Here is a 16506-nt window from a genome sequence, read left to right as displayed (position 1 = left end):
TATGCTATATCACATTGATTGATTTGCATATATTGAATCATCTTTTCATTCCTGAGATACATTTTACATGGTTATGAGGAATAATTTTTGAAATGTGTTGTTGAATTTGTTTTGCTAGTATTGGTTGAGGATTTTTTGCATCAATGTTTATCAGAGATATTGGTGTGTAGTTTTCTTTTTTTGATGTGTCTTTGTCTCATTTTGGTATCAGGGTAATACTGGCATTGTATAATGAGTTTGGAATTATTCCCTTCTCTTCTGTCTTTCAGAATAGTTTGAGTAGCATTGGTATTACTTCTTCTTCAAATGTTTAGTAAAATTTAGCAGTGAAGCCATCAGGTCCTAGGCTTTGCTGGGAGACTTCACTGGGTCCCCTAAATTTTGCTGGCTTCAATCTCATTATTTGTTCTTAGTCTGTTCAGGTTTTGGATTTATTCATGGTTTAATCTCAGTGGGTCATGTGTGTCTAGGGATTTAATCATTTATTATAGGTTTTCCAATTTATTGGCATATAGTTTTTCACAGTAGCCTCTAACACTCTTTGAATTTCTGCAGAGTCAGTTGTAATGACTGCTTTTCCTTTATTATTTTTTTTTAAATTTTACTTTAAGTTCTGGGATATATGTGGAGAATGTGCAGGTTTGTTACATAGGTAAATGTGTGCTACAGTGGTTTACTGCACCTATCAAGCTGTCACCTAAGTATTAAGCCCTGCATGCATTAGCCATTTGTCCTGATGCACTCCCTCCTGTCCTCCTGCTGAGAGGCCCCAGTGTGTGTTATTCCCCTCCCTGTGTCCATGTGTTCTCATTGTTTAACTCCCACTTATGAGTGAGAACATGAGATATCTGGTTTTCTGTGTCTGTGTTAGTTTGCTGAGGATGATGGCTTCCAGTTTCATCCATGTCCCTGCAAAGGACACGATCTCATTCCTTTTTCTGGCTGCATAATATTTCGTGGCATATATATACCACATTTTCTTTATCCAGTCTATCATTGATGGGCATTTGGGTAGATTTTATGTCTTTGCTATTGTGAATAATGCTGCAATAAACATACATGTGCATGTAGCTTTATAAAAGAATGATTTATATTCCTTTGAGTATATACCCAGTAACGGGATTGCTGGGTCAAGTGGTATTTCTGGTTCGAGATCCTTGAGGAATCACCACACTGTCTTCCACAAGGGCTGAACTAATTTACATTCCCATCAACAGTGTAAAAGTGTTCCTATTTCTCCACAGCCTTGCCAGCATCTGTTGTTTCTTGACTTTTTAATAATCACCATTCTGACTGGCATGAGATGGTATCTCATTGTGGTTTTGATTTGCATTTCTCTAATGATCAGTGATGTTGAGCTTTTGTTTCATATGTTTGTTGGCTGCATAAATGTCTTCTTTTGAGAAGTGTGTGTTCATGTTCTTTGCCTACTTTTTGATGGGGTTGTTTTTTTCTTGTAAGTTTGTTTAAGTTCCTTGTAAATTCTGGATATTAGACCTTTGTCAGATGGGTAGATTGCAAAAATTTTCTGCTATTCTGTAGGTTGCCTGTTCACTCTGATGATAGTTTCTTTTGCTATGCAGAAGCTCATTTGTCACTTTTAGCTTTTGTTGCAATTGCTTTTGGTCATTTCATCATAAAATTCTTGCCCATACCTACTTTCTGAATGGTATTGCCTGGGTTTTCTTCTAGGGTTTTTATAGTTTTGGGTTTTACATTTAAGTGTTTAATCCATCTTCAGTTGATTTTTGTATAAGGTAAGGAAAGGGGTCCAGTTTCAGTTTTCTGCATATGGTTAGCCAGTTTTCCTAGCACCTTTTATTAAATAGGAAATCCTTTCCCGATTGCTTGTTTTTGAATGACTGTTTTTTCATCTCTGATTTTATTTATTTGGGTCTTCTCTCTTTTTTCTTATTCTGACTAAAGGTTTGTCAATTTTATGTAACTTTTCAAAAAATCAAGTTTTTGTTATGTTGATTTTTGTATTGTTTTGTTGCTTCAATTTCATTTATTTCTGTTCTGATCTTTGTTATTTCTTTTCTTCTGCTACCTTTGAGTTTGGTTGGATCTTGCTTTTCTAATTCTTTAAGATGCAATGTTAGGTTGTTTACTTAATGTTTTGTCTCCTTTTTGATGCAGGCACTCATAGCTGTACGCATCTCTGTTAGCACTGCTTTCACAGTATCATATAGGTTTTGGTTCTTGTTCCATTATTAAGAAAAAGTTTCAATTTATTTTCTTAATCTCTTCATTGACTCACAGGTTATTCAGCAGCATGTTATTTAATTTCCATATGCTTCTGTAGTTTCCACAATTCCTCTTGTTATTGATTTTTAGTTTGAGTCCATTGCAGTCCCAGAAGATACTTGATAGTTTCTATTTTTTGAGGGTTTTAAGACTTGTTTTGTGGCCTAACATATGGCCTGTTCTTGAGAATAATCCACGTACTGAGAATAAGAATGTGTATTTTGCAGCCGTTGGATGAAATGTTCTGTAAACATTTATTTGGTCCATTTGGCCTATAGGGCAGATTAAGTCTGATGTTTCTTTGTTGATTTTCTATCTGGATGATCTGTGAAATTCTGAAAGTGGGGTATTGAAGCCTTCAGCTAATATTGTATTGAGGGTGTGTTCTCTCTCTCTCTTTAGCTCTAGTAACGTTTGCTTTATTTATCTGGGTTCTCCAGTGTTGAGTGCATATGTATTTAAAATTGTTATATCCTTTTGCTAAAATGACCCCTTTATCCTGATACAGTTCCCTTTTTTGTCTCTTGTAGTTTTTTTCTTGAAGTCTATTTTGTCTGATATAAGTATATAGCTACTGATTCTCTTTTTTAGTTTTCATTGGCAGGGAATATCATATGTCATGTTTTTATTTTCAGTCTATGTGTAGGCAAAAGATCACTGGGTCTTGTTTATTTTTAATTCATTCATTCTATTTATGTATTTTGATTGGAGAGTTATTTATATTCAATGTTGTTATTGATAAGTGAGGACTTACACCTGTTAGTTTGTAATTTATTTTCTAATCATTCTGTAGTCTTCTCTTCCTTCTTGTCTTCCTTTTAGTAAAGGTGATTTTCTCTGTTGGTGTGTTTTAATTTCCTGCTTGTGTGTGTGTGTATCCATTGTATGTTTTTAGATTTAAGGTTACTATGAGGAATTCAAATCTACTTAAGATAGGAGTAGTTTACACACCATAATTACAGTGTTCTAATGTTCTATGTTTGTCTGTGTACTTACAATTATCAGTGAGTTTTGTAAGATTCATTGATTTCAGGTTGTTTCTTATTGTTCATTAACATTCTTTTGTTTCAGATTGAAGAACTCTCTTTAGCATTCCTTGTGGGACAGGTCTGGTATTGATTAAATTTCTCAGCCTTTGTTTGTCTGGGAAAATCTTTATTTCTCCTTCATATTTAAAAGACATTTGTACTGGATATACTATTCTAAGATAAAAGTGTTTTTCCTTCAGCACTTTAAATATGTGTCATAATATGTCATGCCACTCTCTCCTGGCCTGTAAGCTTTCCACCAAAAAGTCTACTTCCAGTTGTATCGCAGCTCCATCGTATGTTATTTGTTTCTCTTTGCTTGCTGCAGGGATAAATGACCCTTTCTTTATTTTTGATCATTGTAAGTTTGATTATTAAGTTCCTTGAGGTAGCCTTCTTTGGGTTAAATCTGCTTGGTTTTCTCTAACCTTCTTGCACTTGAATATTGATATATTTCTTGAGGTGTAGGAAGAACTTTGTATTTCTTTGAATAAACTTTCTTCTCCCATCTATCTCACTTCCTCCTCTCTAAGGCCATTAACTCTTGGAATTGCTTTATTAGGCTATTTTCTAGATCTTGTAGGCATGCTTCATTCTTTTCTATACCTTTTTCTTTTGTATCTTCTGACTGTGTTTTCTCAAGTAGCCTATCTTCAAGCTCACTGATTCTGTCTTCTACTTGATCAGTTCTGCTATTAAGGGACTCATGCATCCTTCAGTACATCAATTGCATTTTTCACCTTCAGAATTTCTTCTTGATTCTTTTTAATTATTTCAATCTCTTTGCTAAATTTATCTGATAGAGTTCTGGAATTTTTTTCTTTGTCTTATCTTGAATGTTTTTGAGTTTCCTCAACACAGCCGTTTTGAATTACCTGTCTGAAAGGTCATATGTCTCTGTCTCTCTAGAATTGGCCCCTGGTGCCTTATTTAGTTCACTTGGTGAGGTCATCTTTTCCTGGATGGTCTTCATGTTTGTGGATGATTGTTTGTGTCTGGGCATTGAAGAGCTTTGTATTTATTGTAATCTTCACAGTCTGGACTTGTTTTTACTCATCCTTCTTGGGAAGGCTTTCCAGGTACTCAAAGGGACTTGGGTATAGTATCTATGCTTTTGGTCACTGCACCCATATCTGCATTAGGGGTCAGGGACCCTAAGCCCAGTAATTCTATCATGTTTGCAGCCTCATAGAGACATGCTTTTGGTGGTTGTTCAATAAGAGCTGGAAGAAGTCACTGAATTACCAGACATAAACTCTCGTTCTCTTCCCTTACTATCTCCCAAACAAATGGAGTCTGTCTCTGTGCTACCTGGGGCTGGGGGAGGATTTATATAAACACCTCTGTGTCCACCACCACTGGGATTTCACTGCATCAGACTGCTCAAGCCTGTAGGACTCTACAATCAGCTGGTGGTGAAGTCAGCCAGTCTTATGTCCTTCCATTCAGGGCAGTGAGAGTCCCTTCAGGCCCCAGGTGGGGCTACAGATACTGTTCGGGAGCCAGGGCCTGAAGTTGGAAACCTTAGAAATCTACCTGGTGCTGTATTCTACTGCAGTTAAGCTGGCACTGAAACCACAAGACAAAGTCCTTTCCACTCCTCCCTCCCGTTTCCCCAGGCAGAGGAATCTCTTCCCATGTCCACCACCACCACAGACCTAGGAGGAGTCCTGCCGGGGTACCACCAATGTTCACTTAAGGCCCCAGGGCTCACATTTTAAAATTATATTTTCTTTGTGATGGTTTTCTTTATTTATGTTTGGTAGATACATTTGTGAGTGAATGTTTGACATGTGTGTTTATCTTCAACCTGGTGACATCTAGTGTCTCCCAGGTGGTTTCTTGAAGTTTTAAGACTTAGGAGTATTTATTAAAGAAGTAAATATCCTGCTAAAGATTAAGCTTCCTTTAAATTCACAACTTATAAAATAAAATGAAGTATTAGTTTTAATCTATTTCATAAAGACTATAGTTTAATCTAACTGTTGTAAGTAGTTCATTTTAACTAAATGTATAATTTTTTCAGCAGAACAAGTCTTAGCAGTGATATCGGAAGAAGAGCAAGAAAGACTTGAAGAAAGTGAAAACAACGAGCTACAAGTATACAACAATTTCATTTAAATTTCTTGTTGACTATTATGTTCTTTGCTTTAATAATGTAGGGTAGTCCAAATGAAATTACCTTTCAGATTAGCATTTGATAACAATAGATTCTAATTTAATATTTAGTATTGAATTTTAAATATATTTTAACTAGTTATAAAACTTAACAGATTTTTAAAATCTATAGTAACTTATGGCTCATCTTTACCCTTGGAATAGAGAGAAAACATTTTCAAAATTTTCTTTACTCTTTCATCTTTATTAACATGTTTGCATGATGAAGGAAGTAACATGAATTATTAAATCATATTATTGAGCAACAGAAGTTATGAACAATTTAAGAGTGATGGCCATTGAGTTGGATTCATGTTAAAGGGGTCATGATGGCCAGTGGTTCAAAATGTGCAGTTTTATATTGCCAGTCACTAATGCCAAGGTTAAAGATGTATTCTGCCTCACGGTCTCTCATTGACTTCAGGTCATGTTTAGGAAGAAAACTGGGTCATAAAATCAACCTAACTGTTTATTAAGAGAACCATACTCTGCAGAATGGGACCTTTGGTATTAGGATATGAACAATAACTTTCTAACTTATTTCAATGCAGGAAGTCAGTAAATAGTATAAAATTTTTAATCCATCATCATTGGTGGATATTAGAATATATGAGAACTGGACTTAAGCAGGCTTAACTGGATATATCAGAGTGTCATATTACAGAATATAATTTGAATTATAATTTGAGAATTTGCTTTTCTTTCTGATTTGTATTGATTTTGGCTTCTAACAAAGTTTGCCTACAGTCCAGTTAGTAATCTTTAGAAAAAGTACTTAAATGCACCACATGTGCTCACTAATTAGTGTATGCTGAGGTAAAATCTTTTCAAGTGAGGACACTTTTGTAACACTACTAATCATCTGCTAATTCATGTTTTGGTAGATATAACACAAAATGAATTTAGTCCAAACAACAGTGCCAAAGTTAAGTTTGCTGGTTTGTTTTTTTCTTGCAGTTTTAGCTAAGGCAAATTACTTTTTACTTCTCCCTGTGATTTGGGAGAAGCTAAACATACATTAAGAAGTTTAACAATTAAATTTTAATTTTAATTAGTTTAAATTTTTTTCTTTATACTTTATTGAGAATAAAGTTATTTTAAAAACATGCTCCCTGCTGGGCGCAGTGGCTAATGCCTGTAATCTTAGTATTTTGGGAGGCTGAGGTGGGAGGATTGCTTCAGCCCAGAAGTTCAAGACCAGCCTGGGCAACATGGTGACACCCCATCTCTACAAAAATTTTTTAAAAAATTAGCCAAGCATAGTAGTGTGTGCATGTGTTTCCAGCTACATGGGAGGCTGAGATGAGAGGATCACTTGAGCCCAGGAGGTTGAGGCTGCAATGAGCCATGTTTGCACCACTGCACTCTTAACTTATGCAACAGAGTGAAACCATGACAATTAATTGTTTGAAAATGAATATGTATAGCAGGTGGTGTTGGTAACTGGTGCACCTGGGGGAATTTTTTCAAAATTGTTCTGAGTCTATTTTGTCTGTGTTTAAATGTTGGAAGGTTTTGTTTTTTTTTACAGTTCAAAATGCATTTCATTTTTATTTACAACCAATTTTTACAATTCAGTTTTGCTTTGTGCTGTTAATAATAATGAAATGTTAGAAACAATAGCATGCCCAATAGTAGGCAACTAAGTAAATGATAGTCCGATAAAATAGAGTATATGAGCAAAATTGTATATAATCATTAATTATGACCTTGGAGAAATTACCCATTGCCTTAGAAAGATATTCATGAAAATAAACCAGATTATATGTATGACAAAAAAATAAAAACAAAAACATGCACTCTGACAAAGATAACTTCTGAGAAACAAAACAAGCAAATTAATCTTCCCCTTTTGCATCTGCCAAAAATATCTCAAGAACAAGAATAAAATAAGGATTGGATAGAGAGGATATGTCTGTATATTCAGGACTGTTTTGTGTAAAAGTCTGAGGAAATGTGTATTAAATGAGGCAAATTAGAGTGGGAAAATAAATTAAAACTTCTCACAAATGAGTTAAATCAGAGGTTTGGTGAAATCTGTGAAAAATACAAATTACTGCTTTTTCTGAAGCCACTCTATGATAGCTCAAAAAGAGAAACAAACATAAAGGAAATTCCTTCTAATTTGACAAATAATATACTTGTGAGGGAAAAAGATGCATCTGGAGTGTCTGTCTTTGTAGCCTTCCAGGCATTTTGTTGAACACATGGAACCCAGTCTCAAAAATGTGTGCATATCTCATTCATGTTCTGGGTTTTTGGTACATGTTTGCCAGGCATCTTCTAAGCTTTATTTAAATGAAAATAAATTAGACTGTGAAAATAACAAACCAGATAATGAACATGTTTTTAACATAGATGAGGAGAATTTTTATAATCATAGAGACTCTAAGAAAGCAAGGAACCATGAGCCGAGATCGTGCCATTGCACTCCAGCCTGGGCAACAGAGCGAGACTCCTTCTCAAAAAAAAAAAAAAAAAAAAAAAAAAGAAAGAAAGGGACCCAGAAGTTGTTACAATGGAAATGAAAGAAAGTCAAGAGTTTGATATGCAAATGACAAAAAAATATGAAGCACCAAATTAGACATCAGGCATATGCCTCTACCTAGTGATCCAAAAGGTTTTTTAGATTCATGGGGTACCCCCTCCAGAGAGATAAAACATGATTCAAATTAAAGGAGTGAGCCATGATCGCAACACTGCACTCCAGCCTGGGCAACAGAGCGAGACTCCATCTAAAAAAAAAAGAGCCGCAGTATTTCTGCAGATATAGACACTTAGAAGAAAATAAAAGCAATACAGGACTTGTTCCAGAAGCCATTCTGTGACAGTCTCAGTGCTAGTAACTATAAAATCATGGTGCCTGAATTAGAAAATGTGAGTTCTTTACCACTACATCATGACAGAACATCAAAAGTATATCTACAAGGAAAATTACAGCAAGATATGCAAAGGTTTAAGAATGAAGTAGACATATTACAAGTAGAGTTCCTGGAGGTTTACTTGTTGCTACTCTTTGTTTTTTCTCTTTATCAATTATCTGATCCATTCTGAGTTACTACTGATGAGAAACTCGTGTAAAATAGGGTTATCTAAATCTGTAATTGTACATAAAAATAGATTATTTCTGCTATCTAAATGATAGAAGTTCAGAAAAACTTTCTCTAATCTTTGTACCTTGATCAAGCAAAGTCTATTAAGTTTTCCAAGTGGTATAAGAAATCATAAACTAATTTATCCATATGCCTATGACCTTCAGAACCAGGATAAGCATAAAGAACATTGCTTAAAATTATAGCCCCAGGGTTTTCCCTTCTATTTACGTAAAGATGAGATGTGTTTAGCAATAAAATGGCAATATATTTTATTCCCATTTTAGGAATAAAATGGGAATACATTTTATTCCCATTTTAGGAATAAAATGGAATACATTCCCAATAAAATGGGAATAAAATGGGAAGGAAGAAATGACTGAAAAGAGAGATAAAAATATATTAGTCTTGAGAGTTGTAAGAAGTATTCCTGGCCAATGAAACTGTTTCTTGTGCTTTCATGTTTTGTAGTGTATCTGTTTAACTGCAACTCTTGCAACATATAATTATATTATAACCACTTTAAATATTTTTGAGAAGTATATATACTTTCACATATTTTTATATAACTCTCAAATGTTTCTGTTGAGTCAGACCTCTACATTCTATTGTTTGAAGAGTATGGTGAGTTATGGCATATATGATATTTTTATATAAGTAGCATAAATCCTCAGCCAAAAAATTAGTATATGACTTTAAAGTAGAAAGCTGAGTTCTAGACAGATAAAAAAGAAAGATACAAGGCAATGGGGAAAAGAATAGCTTACTGCACAAAGGGTGAAGCTTCTTTTCTGTTCCTGAAGCCCCACAATGTCACATCCTCTAAATCTGGCTGTTTAAAATCCAAGTTGTAAAGAAGGAAGAAGACAATTTTTGTCTTTGTCTTTTATGAGGTGGTGGTTGTGGTTCTGGCCTTTGGCCCACTGAATAAAATGATGTTCTTAATTTAATGCCATTTGTCTGCAATAGTCAAGTAGTGATATTCATATTGGCCTCATGAAAAGCAGAAGCATTTGATACTTTCCATAGGAATTAATGATCTTTCTATAATGTCAAAACCCTTGCTACTAACAAAACATGTTCTAGTTGTTGAAAGTTATTTAATCTTATTTTTATATTAATGGAGGGGTTAGTTTATTACTTCCACTGATTGGTAAGAAGAAAATGTATAGACAGTTCAGAGACCATATTTTGGATGTTCTTCTTTTTACTTTTGAGAAGATTAACAGTCTGCTCCAATAGTGTCTAATTTGAGTACAAAGAGTTTGAACACAATGGTATGCCACAATATAAACTAGTGATAATTTGCTAGTATGTATTTCGTTCCTAGTAAAATAGTTCAGTATATTTCCCCCATTTCACATTTATTACTCTTTCAAACATTATAAAGAGGAAATAGAAGTTATTGCAACGGCAAATGATTTTATGACTCTCTAAGCAAAACTCTATAATTTTATCTTATTTACTATTGGTGTTTTGAAATAAAAAAGCTTCTTTTTGTATTTATTTATACTAAAGAAATAAATGTGATTTGGTGGAGGCGCACTAGAAGTAGAGTTAGAAAACCTGGGGAAAATTCTGCAGCTTGCTTATTTTTTGACCACTCCTTTGCAGAATTGTGATAATTGAGTTCAGTGACATATGTAGAAGTGCTTAGTGAGATGCTTATATTTAGCATTTATGCATGTATGTCATTCTTAGAACTGACTATAAAAATGGTACAAAAATAGTATATCTGTAGAATATTCTCAGGAAAAAGGAGCTTAAAGGACATTGGGAAACTTCATCTGTCCAAATATATGCAGAGCTAAGGCTCTTAGTATATGGTGGTATATAGGTTAGATATCAGAGTATAAACCCAATATTTAATGTAGTAAATTTTTTAAAATCTTTTATTTTATGCCTTTGGGTTTGTTGTTGTTCTGAGAAAGGTTTTTCCATTTCTGGGAACCTTACACATCCTCTAGTGGTTTCTCTTTTACTTTTATGGATTCATCGTCTTTAAATAAATCTTTGACCTTTGGAGAATTTATGCTCTATGAGGTTTGAAGTTTTAATTCAACTTTTTTTTCCCAGTTAGATATTCATTCATGGCAATGCTTTCATTGTATAAATGTGCAGGATATTCTTTAATTTCAGAGAAAGTAATGAAATGTCATTGTATTGAATGCTAGCTAAAAGTTTCCTTTGTTTATTTAGATTTCTCATGGGCATAAGAAAGAAAAAGATCTGTTGCATAAAAATTGCATGTTGCAGGAAGAAGTTGCCAGGCTAAGACTGGAAATAGACACAGTGAAAAATTGGAACCAGCAAAAGGAAAAGAACTATCTTGAGGACATTAAAATTGTGAAAGAAAAGAATGATTTCCTTCAAAATGCTTTGAAGCTGAAAGAGGAAACATTCGCAACAATGATATTCCAGGACAGTATACAGCCTGAAGTTTTGATAGCTGAGAATAAAATGCCCAGTTTTAAATTGGAGGATAAAAATCAAAACCAGGAGAGACTGGAAAGAGAAATTAAATCATATCGTTGTAGACTGGCCACTGCTATACAAGACTGTGATCAAAGTCAGGCATCAAAAAGAGATGTAGAACGTGATTTCCAGAGAACAAGACAAGAGTGGTTTCATTTAAAGGAAAAAATGAATTTTGATATGAGTAACCTAAAAGATAAGAATGAGCTGCTTTCTGAAAAACTTTCTAATGCTGAAAATAAAATCAGAAGCCTCAAAATGAAGTGGCACCAGACAAAAGATGCTCTAAGGGAAAAGACATTGGTTTTAGAAGATGTCCAAAGAGACCTAACCCAATCACAATGTCAGAGGAAAGAAATTGAACAAATGTTTCAGAATGAAGAAGACAAAGTGAGTAAATACATTCAAAAGCAAGAATCTCTAGAGGAGAGATTATCTCAAATACAAAACGAAAATCTGTTACTTCGACAGCAACTGGATGAGGCTTACAAGAAAGCTGACAATCAAGAAGAGACAATAATTAATATCCAAGAGCAATTTAATGCCATTGTCAAAAATCAAGCTCAGAGTGAAGAGCAAAGTCTTCTACTAGAGCAGAAAAACAACAACTTAATCAATAAATGCGATTTCATAAAAAAAAGATTGTACAAATATGAAAAAGAGAAAGCAGAAAGAAATGTAAGTATTGAGAAAGAAAATATTTTTTAAACTTCTTGAAAGAAAATGTAATGTAATATTTGGTTTTTGCTAAATGATGAGTCTCATTGAATATAAAAATATATGTATTATAAACATATTTGCTTTATCAGCTTAGAAGCATGCCAGCAAAGAAAGTTAGACTGGAAAGATGCTTTACTTTGAGTAAAGAAATAGTGTCACATATGAAACATTGAGAGGTTAAGTTACAAGTTAATAGATAGAGACTAATATCAATAATGTAGTCTTACACTGCTGAAATAATACCTTTTTTTAAAATTTGAGACAGAGTCTCATTCTGTTGCCCAGGCTGGAGTGCCGTGGCACGATCTTTGCTCACTGCAACCTCCGCTTCCTGGGTTCAAGTGATTCTCCTGCCTCAGCCTACCGAGTAGCTGGGATTACAGGTGCGTACCACCACACCCGGCTAATTTTTGTATTTTTAGTAGAGACGGGGTTTTGCCATGTTGGCCAGGCTGCTCTCGAACTCCTGACCTCAGGTGATCCACCCACCTGGACCTCCCAAAATGCTGGGATTACAGGCATAAGCCACCGCAACGGGCCTGAAATAATAATTTTAATGTCTTTATGTGGCCACATTTTGAGACCATGATGAAACAGATAAATGGAAATGCCCATACCTGAAATGAATATTTTGAAATTAAGATTCAATTTGGTGGGTGATTTCGACAGTTAGGTCCAGATTTCCCAGGTGAACTGAAGCGTACTGCTGTATTTCATAAGACTTTCCCTCAGGAGCTTCTTATATATTGAAGCTGGTGTAATTTTATTTTTATTCATGTCAGTTTGACTTAAATCTGAAACTATTTCATTATTGTCATGACCTCTGAACTCTTTGACGGGATTCACTTTTAATTAAATATAATCTGGGACAGATGTGAATATCAGTAAAACCATATTTGATTTACTCTTACCACTGGCATTTGTAATTTATTTTGAATGTTTTTACAAGTAATTTGTGCATAATTTTTATTTCAAGACTCAATGACTAATTTCATTAGGATATAACTTTGTTCAGTACAAAGATAATTGTAGCAATCTGAGATTTCTTTGTTTGGCATTGGGTCCCCAGGTTCAAACTAACGAGGGGTGACAGGGTTCACACATAGTGGGAATGGAGTGAGTAGGGGAGAGAGTGTAGGAGCTGAGATCAGGGAGGTGGAGGCAAGATTATCAAGGGCCTCAAAGGCCATTGAAATTTTAGTTTTATTTTGATACAGCAATCTATTGGAAGGATTTGAGCAGGCAATTGAATAAATGAGGAATTGTGAAGTTGATTTGAACTTCTAATAAAGAAGAGAGAAAACATTTCAGAGTATAGAATTTACCACCACTAGTCTCACTCACATACCCATTTCTTTCTGAGACTTCAGTAGATGATTAAGCATTGCAAACTTAGGTGATGAATGTATAATGGGCTGTATCCGTTGTCTAAGTTACAGAATACTGATTTGGCGGGAAAATAACACTTTTCTGTCCTTAACTGAATTCAGTATTGAACAGGAATGTTCATTACACATGTGGAAAAGTAGGTGAATCAATGTATGTGGTAATATTTTTCAAAGTATATATGTTAGAGTTAAATTCTATGACCATCATTTAATAATAAGGTGATATAAAATCAATAACAAAAATATGTTTACAGGAAATTGTGAGACAACTTCAACAAGAACTGGCTGATACTATAAAAAAACAACCTATATCAGAGCCTCCACTAGAGGCTACACCATGTTATGTTAATTTAGATGAAACACAGGACTCAAAGAGGAAATCAGGTCAAATCAGAAGTCAAGTATGTATAAAATGTAACATGTCAACAGTTAGTCTATAGCTGGTTAAATAATATCAAGTGTTTTAGTATACTAATTTCAGTGAACAGCTTTCTTTTTTATTTTCATTATAATTAATTTTATTACAATTTTATTATCATTATAATGTACTTATTTCTTAACCTCTTGACTTTTATTCTGTCATTTTTTCCTCTTAAGTATGTACATATTTTTCTTATAATATTTACCTTCAGGAAAAGTTGAGAATTAGACATCATTTCTCACGAAAGTTGAGAGACTTTTTTTCTGTGAAACAGTAATTTTTAGTGATTTTTCTCTATTGCCATGGTGAGGCATACGAGATTAAATCAGAGGATAATGTTTATTTCAGAAAATTGTCTTATTTCTTGTCTTTACTTTTGTGAATGGGTACAGAATCTCTGTATATTTATTTCATGTATTTCAGGATGACTTGTACAGGAAAGACTGTTATACTGGTCTTCAAAATACAAACGTTTTAGATTAGTTTACAAACTACTTGAAATGTTAGGCATTTCCTTCCTATTTTGTTTCTTTTAAATATATTGTAAAACAGAAATATTCAGATCATGTATAGTATATAATCCAAAGTAGAGAAGTAAGAAATTTATCAAAATCCTGCCATTTGATTTTTAAAAACAACTTTATTAAGATACAATTCACCTACCATACAATTCATCTGTGTAAAGTGTACAATTCACAGTTTCTTAGTATATTCACACAGTTGTGTAACCATTGCCACCATCAATTTTAGAACATTTTTATGACCCTGAAAAGAAACTCTGCATCCCTAAGCTATCATCGACCAGTTTCCCCCTTTTTACTCAGCTCCAGGGAACCACCAGTCTCCTTTGATTGTATAGATTTGTCCATTCTGGATGTTTTCTATCAGTGGAAGCACACAATATGTGGTCTTTTGTGACTTTTTTTTTCACTTAGCATAACATTTTAAGGGTTTTCTGTGTGGTAGCAGGTATCAGTACTTAATTTCTTCTAATTGCTGAGTAATATTCCATTGTGTGAATATACCAATCATTTTATTTATCCATTCATCAATTGATGGACCATCGGGTTGTTTCCAGTTTGGACTGTTATTAACAAAGCTGCTGTGAACTTTTATGTAAAAGTGCTTGTGTTTGCATATGTTTTCATTTCTGTTGGGGTTATACTTATAAGTGGAATTGCTGGGTCATGTGTTAACTCTTTGAGGAGCTGCCAGTCTGTTTTCCAAAGTGACTGCACCATTCTACATTCTTCTCCGCATCGTGAGGGTGTTCTAATGTCTTCATACCCACGCCAAAATTTTCCATATTTTTGATTGAGAAAAGATTTCATTCTAGTAGTGCTATGTGGTACTTTATTGTGGTTTTGATTTGCATTCTTCTAATGACTAATGACTTTAAGCATCTTTTTATGTGCTTATGAACCATTTGTATATCTTCTTTGGAGAAATACCTATTCAAATCCTTTGCCCATTTTTAAATTGGTTTTTTATTTCTAAATTTTAAGAGTTGTTTTTATATCCTAGGTGTAAGTCCCTTATCAGATGCATGATTTTCAAATATTTACTTCTACTCAATGGCCTTACTCTTTGCTTTCCTGATGGTTCCTGTTCAAGTTCCAAATTTTGATCAAGTACAGTTAATCTATTTTTCCTTTTGGTGTTATGTCTAAGAAACCACTGGCAAATGCAGTCACAAAGATTTATGCCTGTGTCTTCATCTAAGAATTTTATAGTTTTAGCTCTTACATTTAGCTGTTCTATTTTGAATAAATGTTTAGATATGGCATTTGGTGAGATGATACCATTTGTTGGAAATACTATTCTTTTCTCATTTGTTTTTGAACTCTTGTTGAAAATCAATTGAACAAAAACATAAAGATTTAATTTTGGATTCTCAGTTCTAATATGCTGGTCTATGTCTATCCTTGTTCACTAACATGTCTTGCTCAATTTGTATGATATGGAGAAGCATTTTGTTACAAAATAAAGATGAGATGGTCTCACCTTCTTCATACAAACAGGCTCAAAGTAAGGTAAAGGAGAAATTTTACTTAATTTCCTTTTTTATTTTATTTTTTATTTTATTATTATTATACTTTAAGTTTTAGGGTGCATGTGCACAACATGCAGGTTTGTTACATATGTATACATGTGCCATGTTGGTGCGCTGCACCCATTAACTCGTCATTTAGCATTAGTTATATCCTTAATGCTATCCCCCCCGCCTCCCCACCCCACAACAGGCCCCAGAATGTGGTGTTCCCCTTCCTGTGTCCATGTGTTCTCATTTTTCAATTCCCACCTGTGAGTCAGAATATGCGGTGTTTGGTTTTTTGTTCTTGCAATAGTTTACTGAGAATGATGATTTCCAATTTCATCCATGTCCCTACAAAGGACATGAACTCATCATTTTTTATGGCTGCATAGGATTCCATGGTGTATATGTGCCACATTTTCTCCATCCAGTCTATCATTGTTGGACATTTGGGTTGGTTTCAAGTCTTTGCTATTGTGAATAGTGCTGCAATAAACAGACGTATGCATGTGTCTTTATAGCAGCATGATTTATAATCCTTTGGGTATACACCCAGTAATGGGATGGCTGCGTCAAATGGTATTCCTAGTTCTAGATCCCTGAGGAATCGCCACACTGACTTCCACAAGGGTTGAACTAGTTTACAGTCCCACCAACAGTGTAAAAGTGTTCCTATTTCTCCACATCCTCTCCAGCACCTGTTGTTTCCTGACTTTTTAATGATTGGCATTCTAACTGGTGTGAGATGGTATCTCATTGTGGTTTTGATTTGCATTTCTTTGATGGCCAATGATGAGCATTTTTTCATGTGTTTTTTGGCTGCATGAATGTCTTCTTTTGAGAAGTGTCTGTTCATATCCTTCGCCCACTTTTCGATGGGGTTGTTTATTTTTTCTTGTAAATTTGTTGGAGTTCATTGTGGATTCTGGATATTAGCCCTTTG

The 16506-nt window shown here is 34.3% G+C and overlaps 1 protein-coding gene across 4 annotated transcripts in view; it reads left to right on the top strand.

Annotated features, from left to right (window-relative positions):
* The window catches only part of LOC129015246 (ankyrin repeat domain-containing protein 26-like), a 99115-nt gene that overhangs the window by 50276 nt on the left and 32333 nt on the right, over window positions 1–16506 (top strand). For 2 of the 4 annotated variants that reach the window (XM_054452873.1, XM_054452871.1), the window contains 3 exons: window positions 5305–5375; window positions 10724–11677; window positions 13362–13508. In XM_054452873.1, the coding sequence (XP_054308848.1) occupies window positions 5305–5375; window positions 10724–11677; window positions 13362–13508 (1172 nt within the window). Of the gene's footprint in view, window positions 1–5301; window positions 5376–10723; window positions 11678–13361; window positions 13509–16506 lie in introns of all 4 variants that reach the window. The other 2 variants (XM_054452872.1, XM_054452874.1) reach the window with 1 other exon arrangement.

This window comes from Pongo pygmaeus, chromosome 18, assembly GCF_028885625.2.
Source record: "Pongo pygmaeus isolate AG05252 chromosome 18, NHGRI_mPonPyg2-v2.0_pri, whole genome shotgun sequence".
Lineage (NCBI taxonomy): Eukaryota > Metazoa > Chordata > Mammalia > Primates > Hominidae > Pongo > Pongo pygmaeus.
This window is presented reverse-complemented; position numbering and strand designations above follow the sequence as displayed.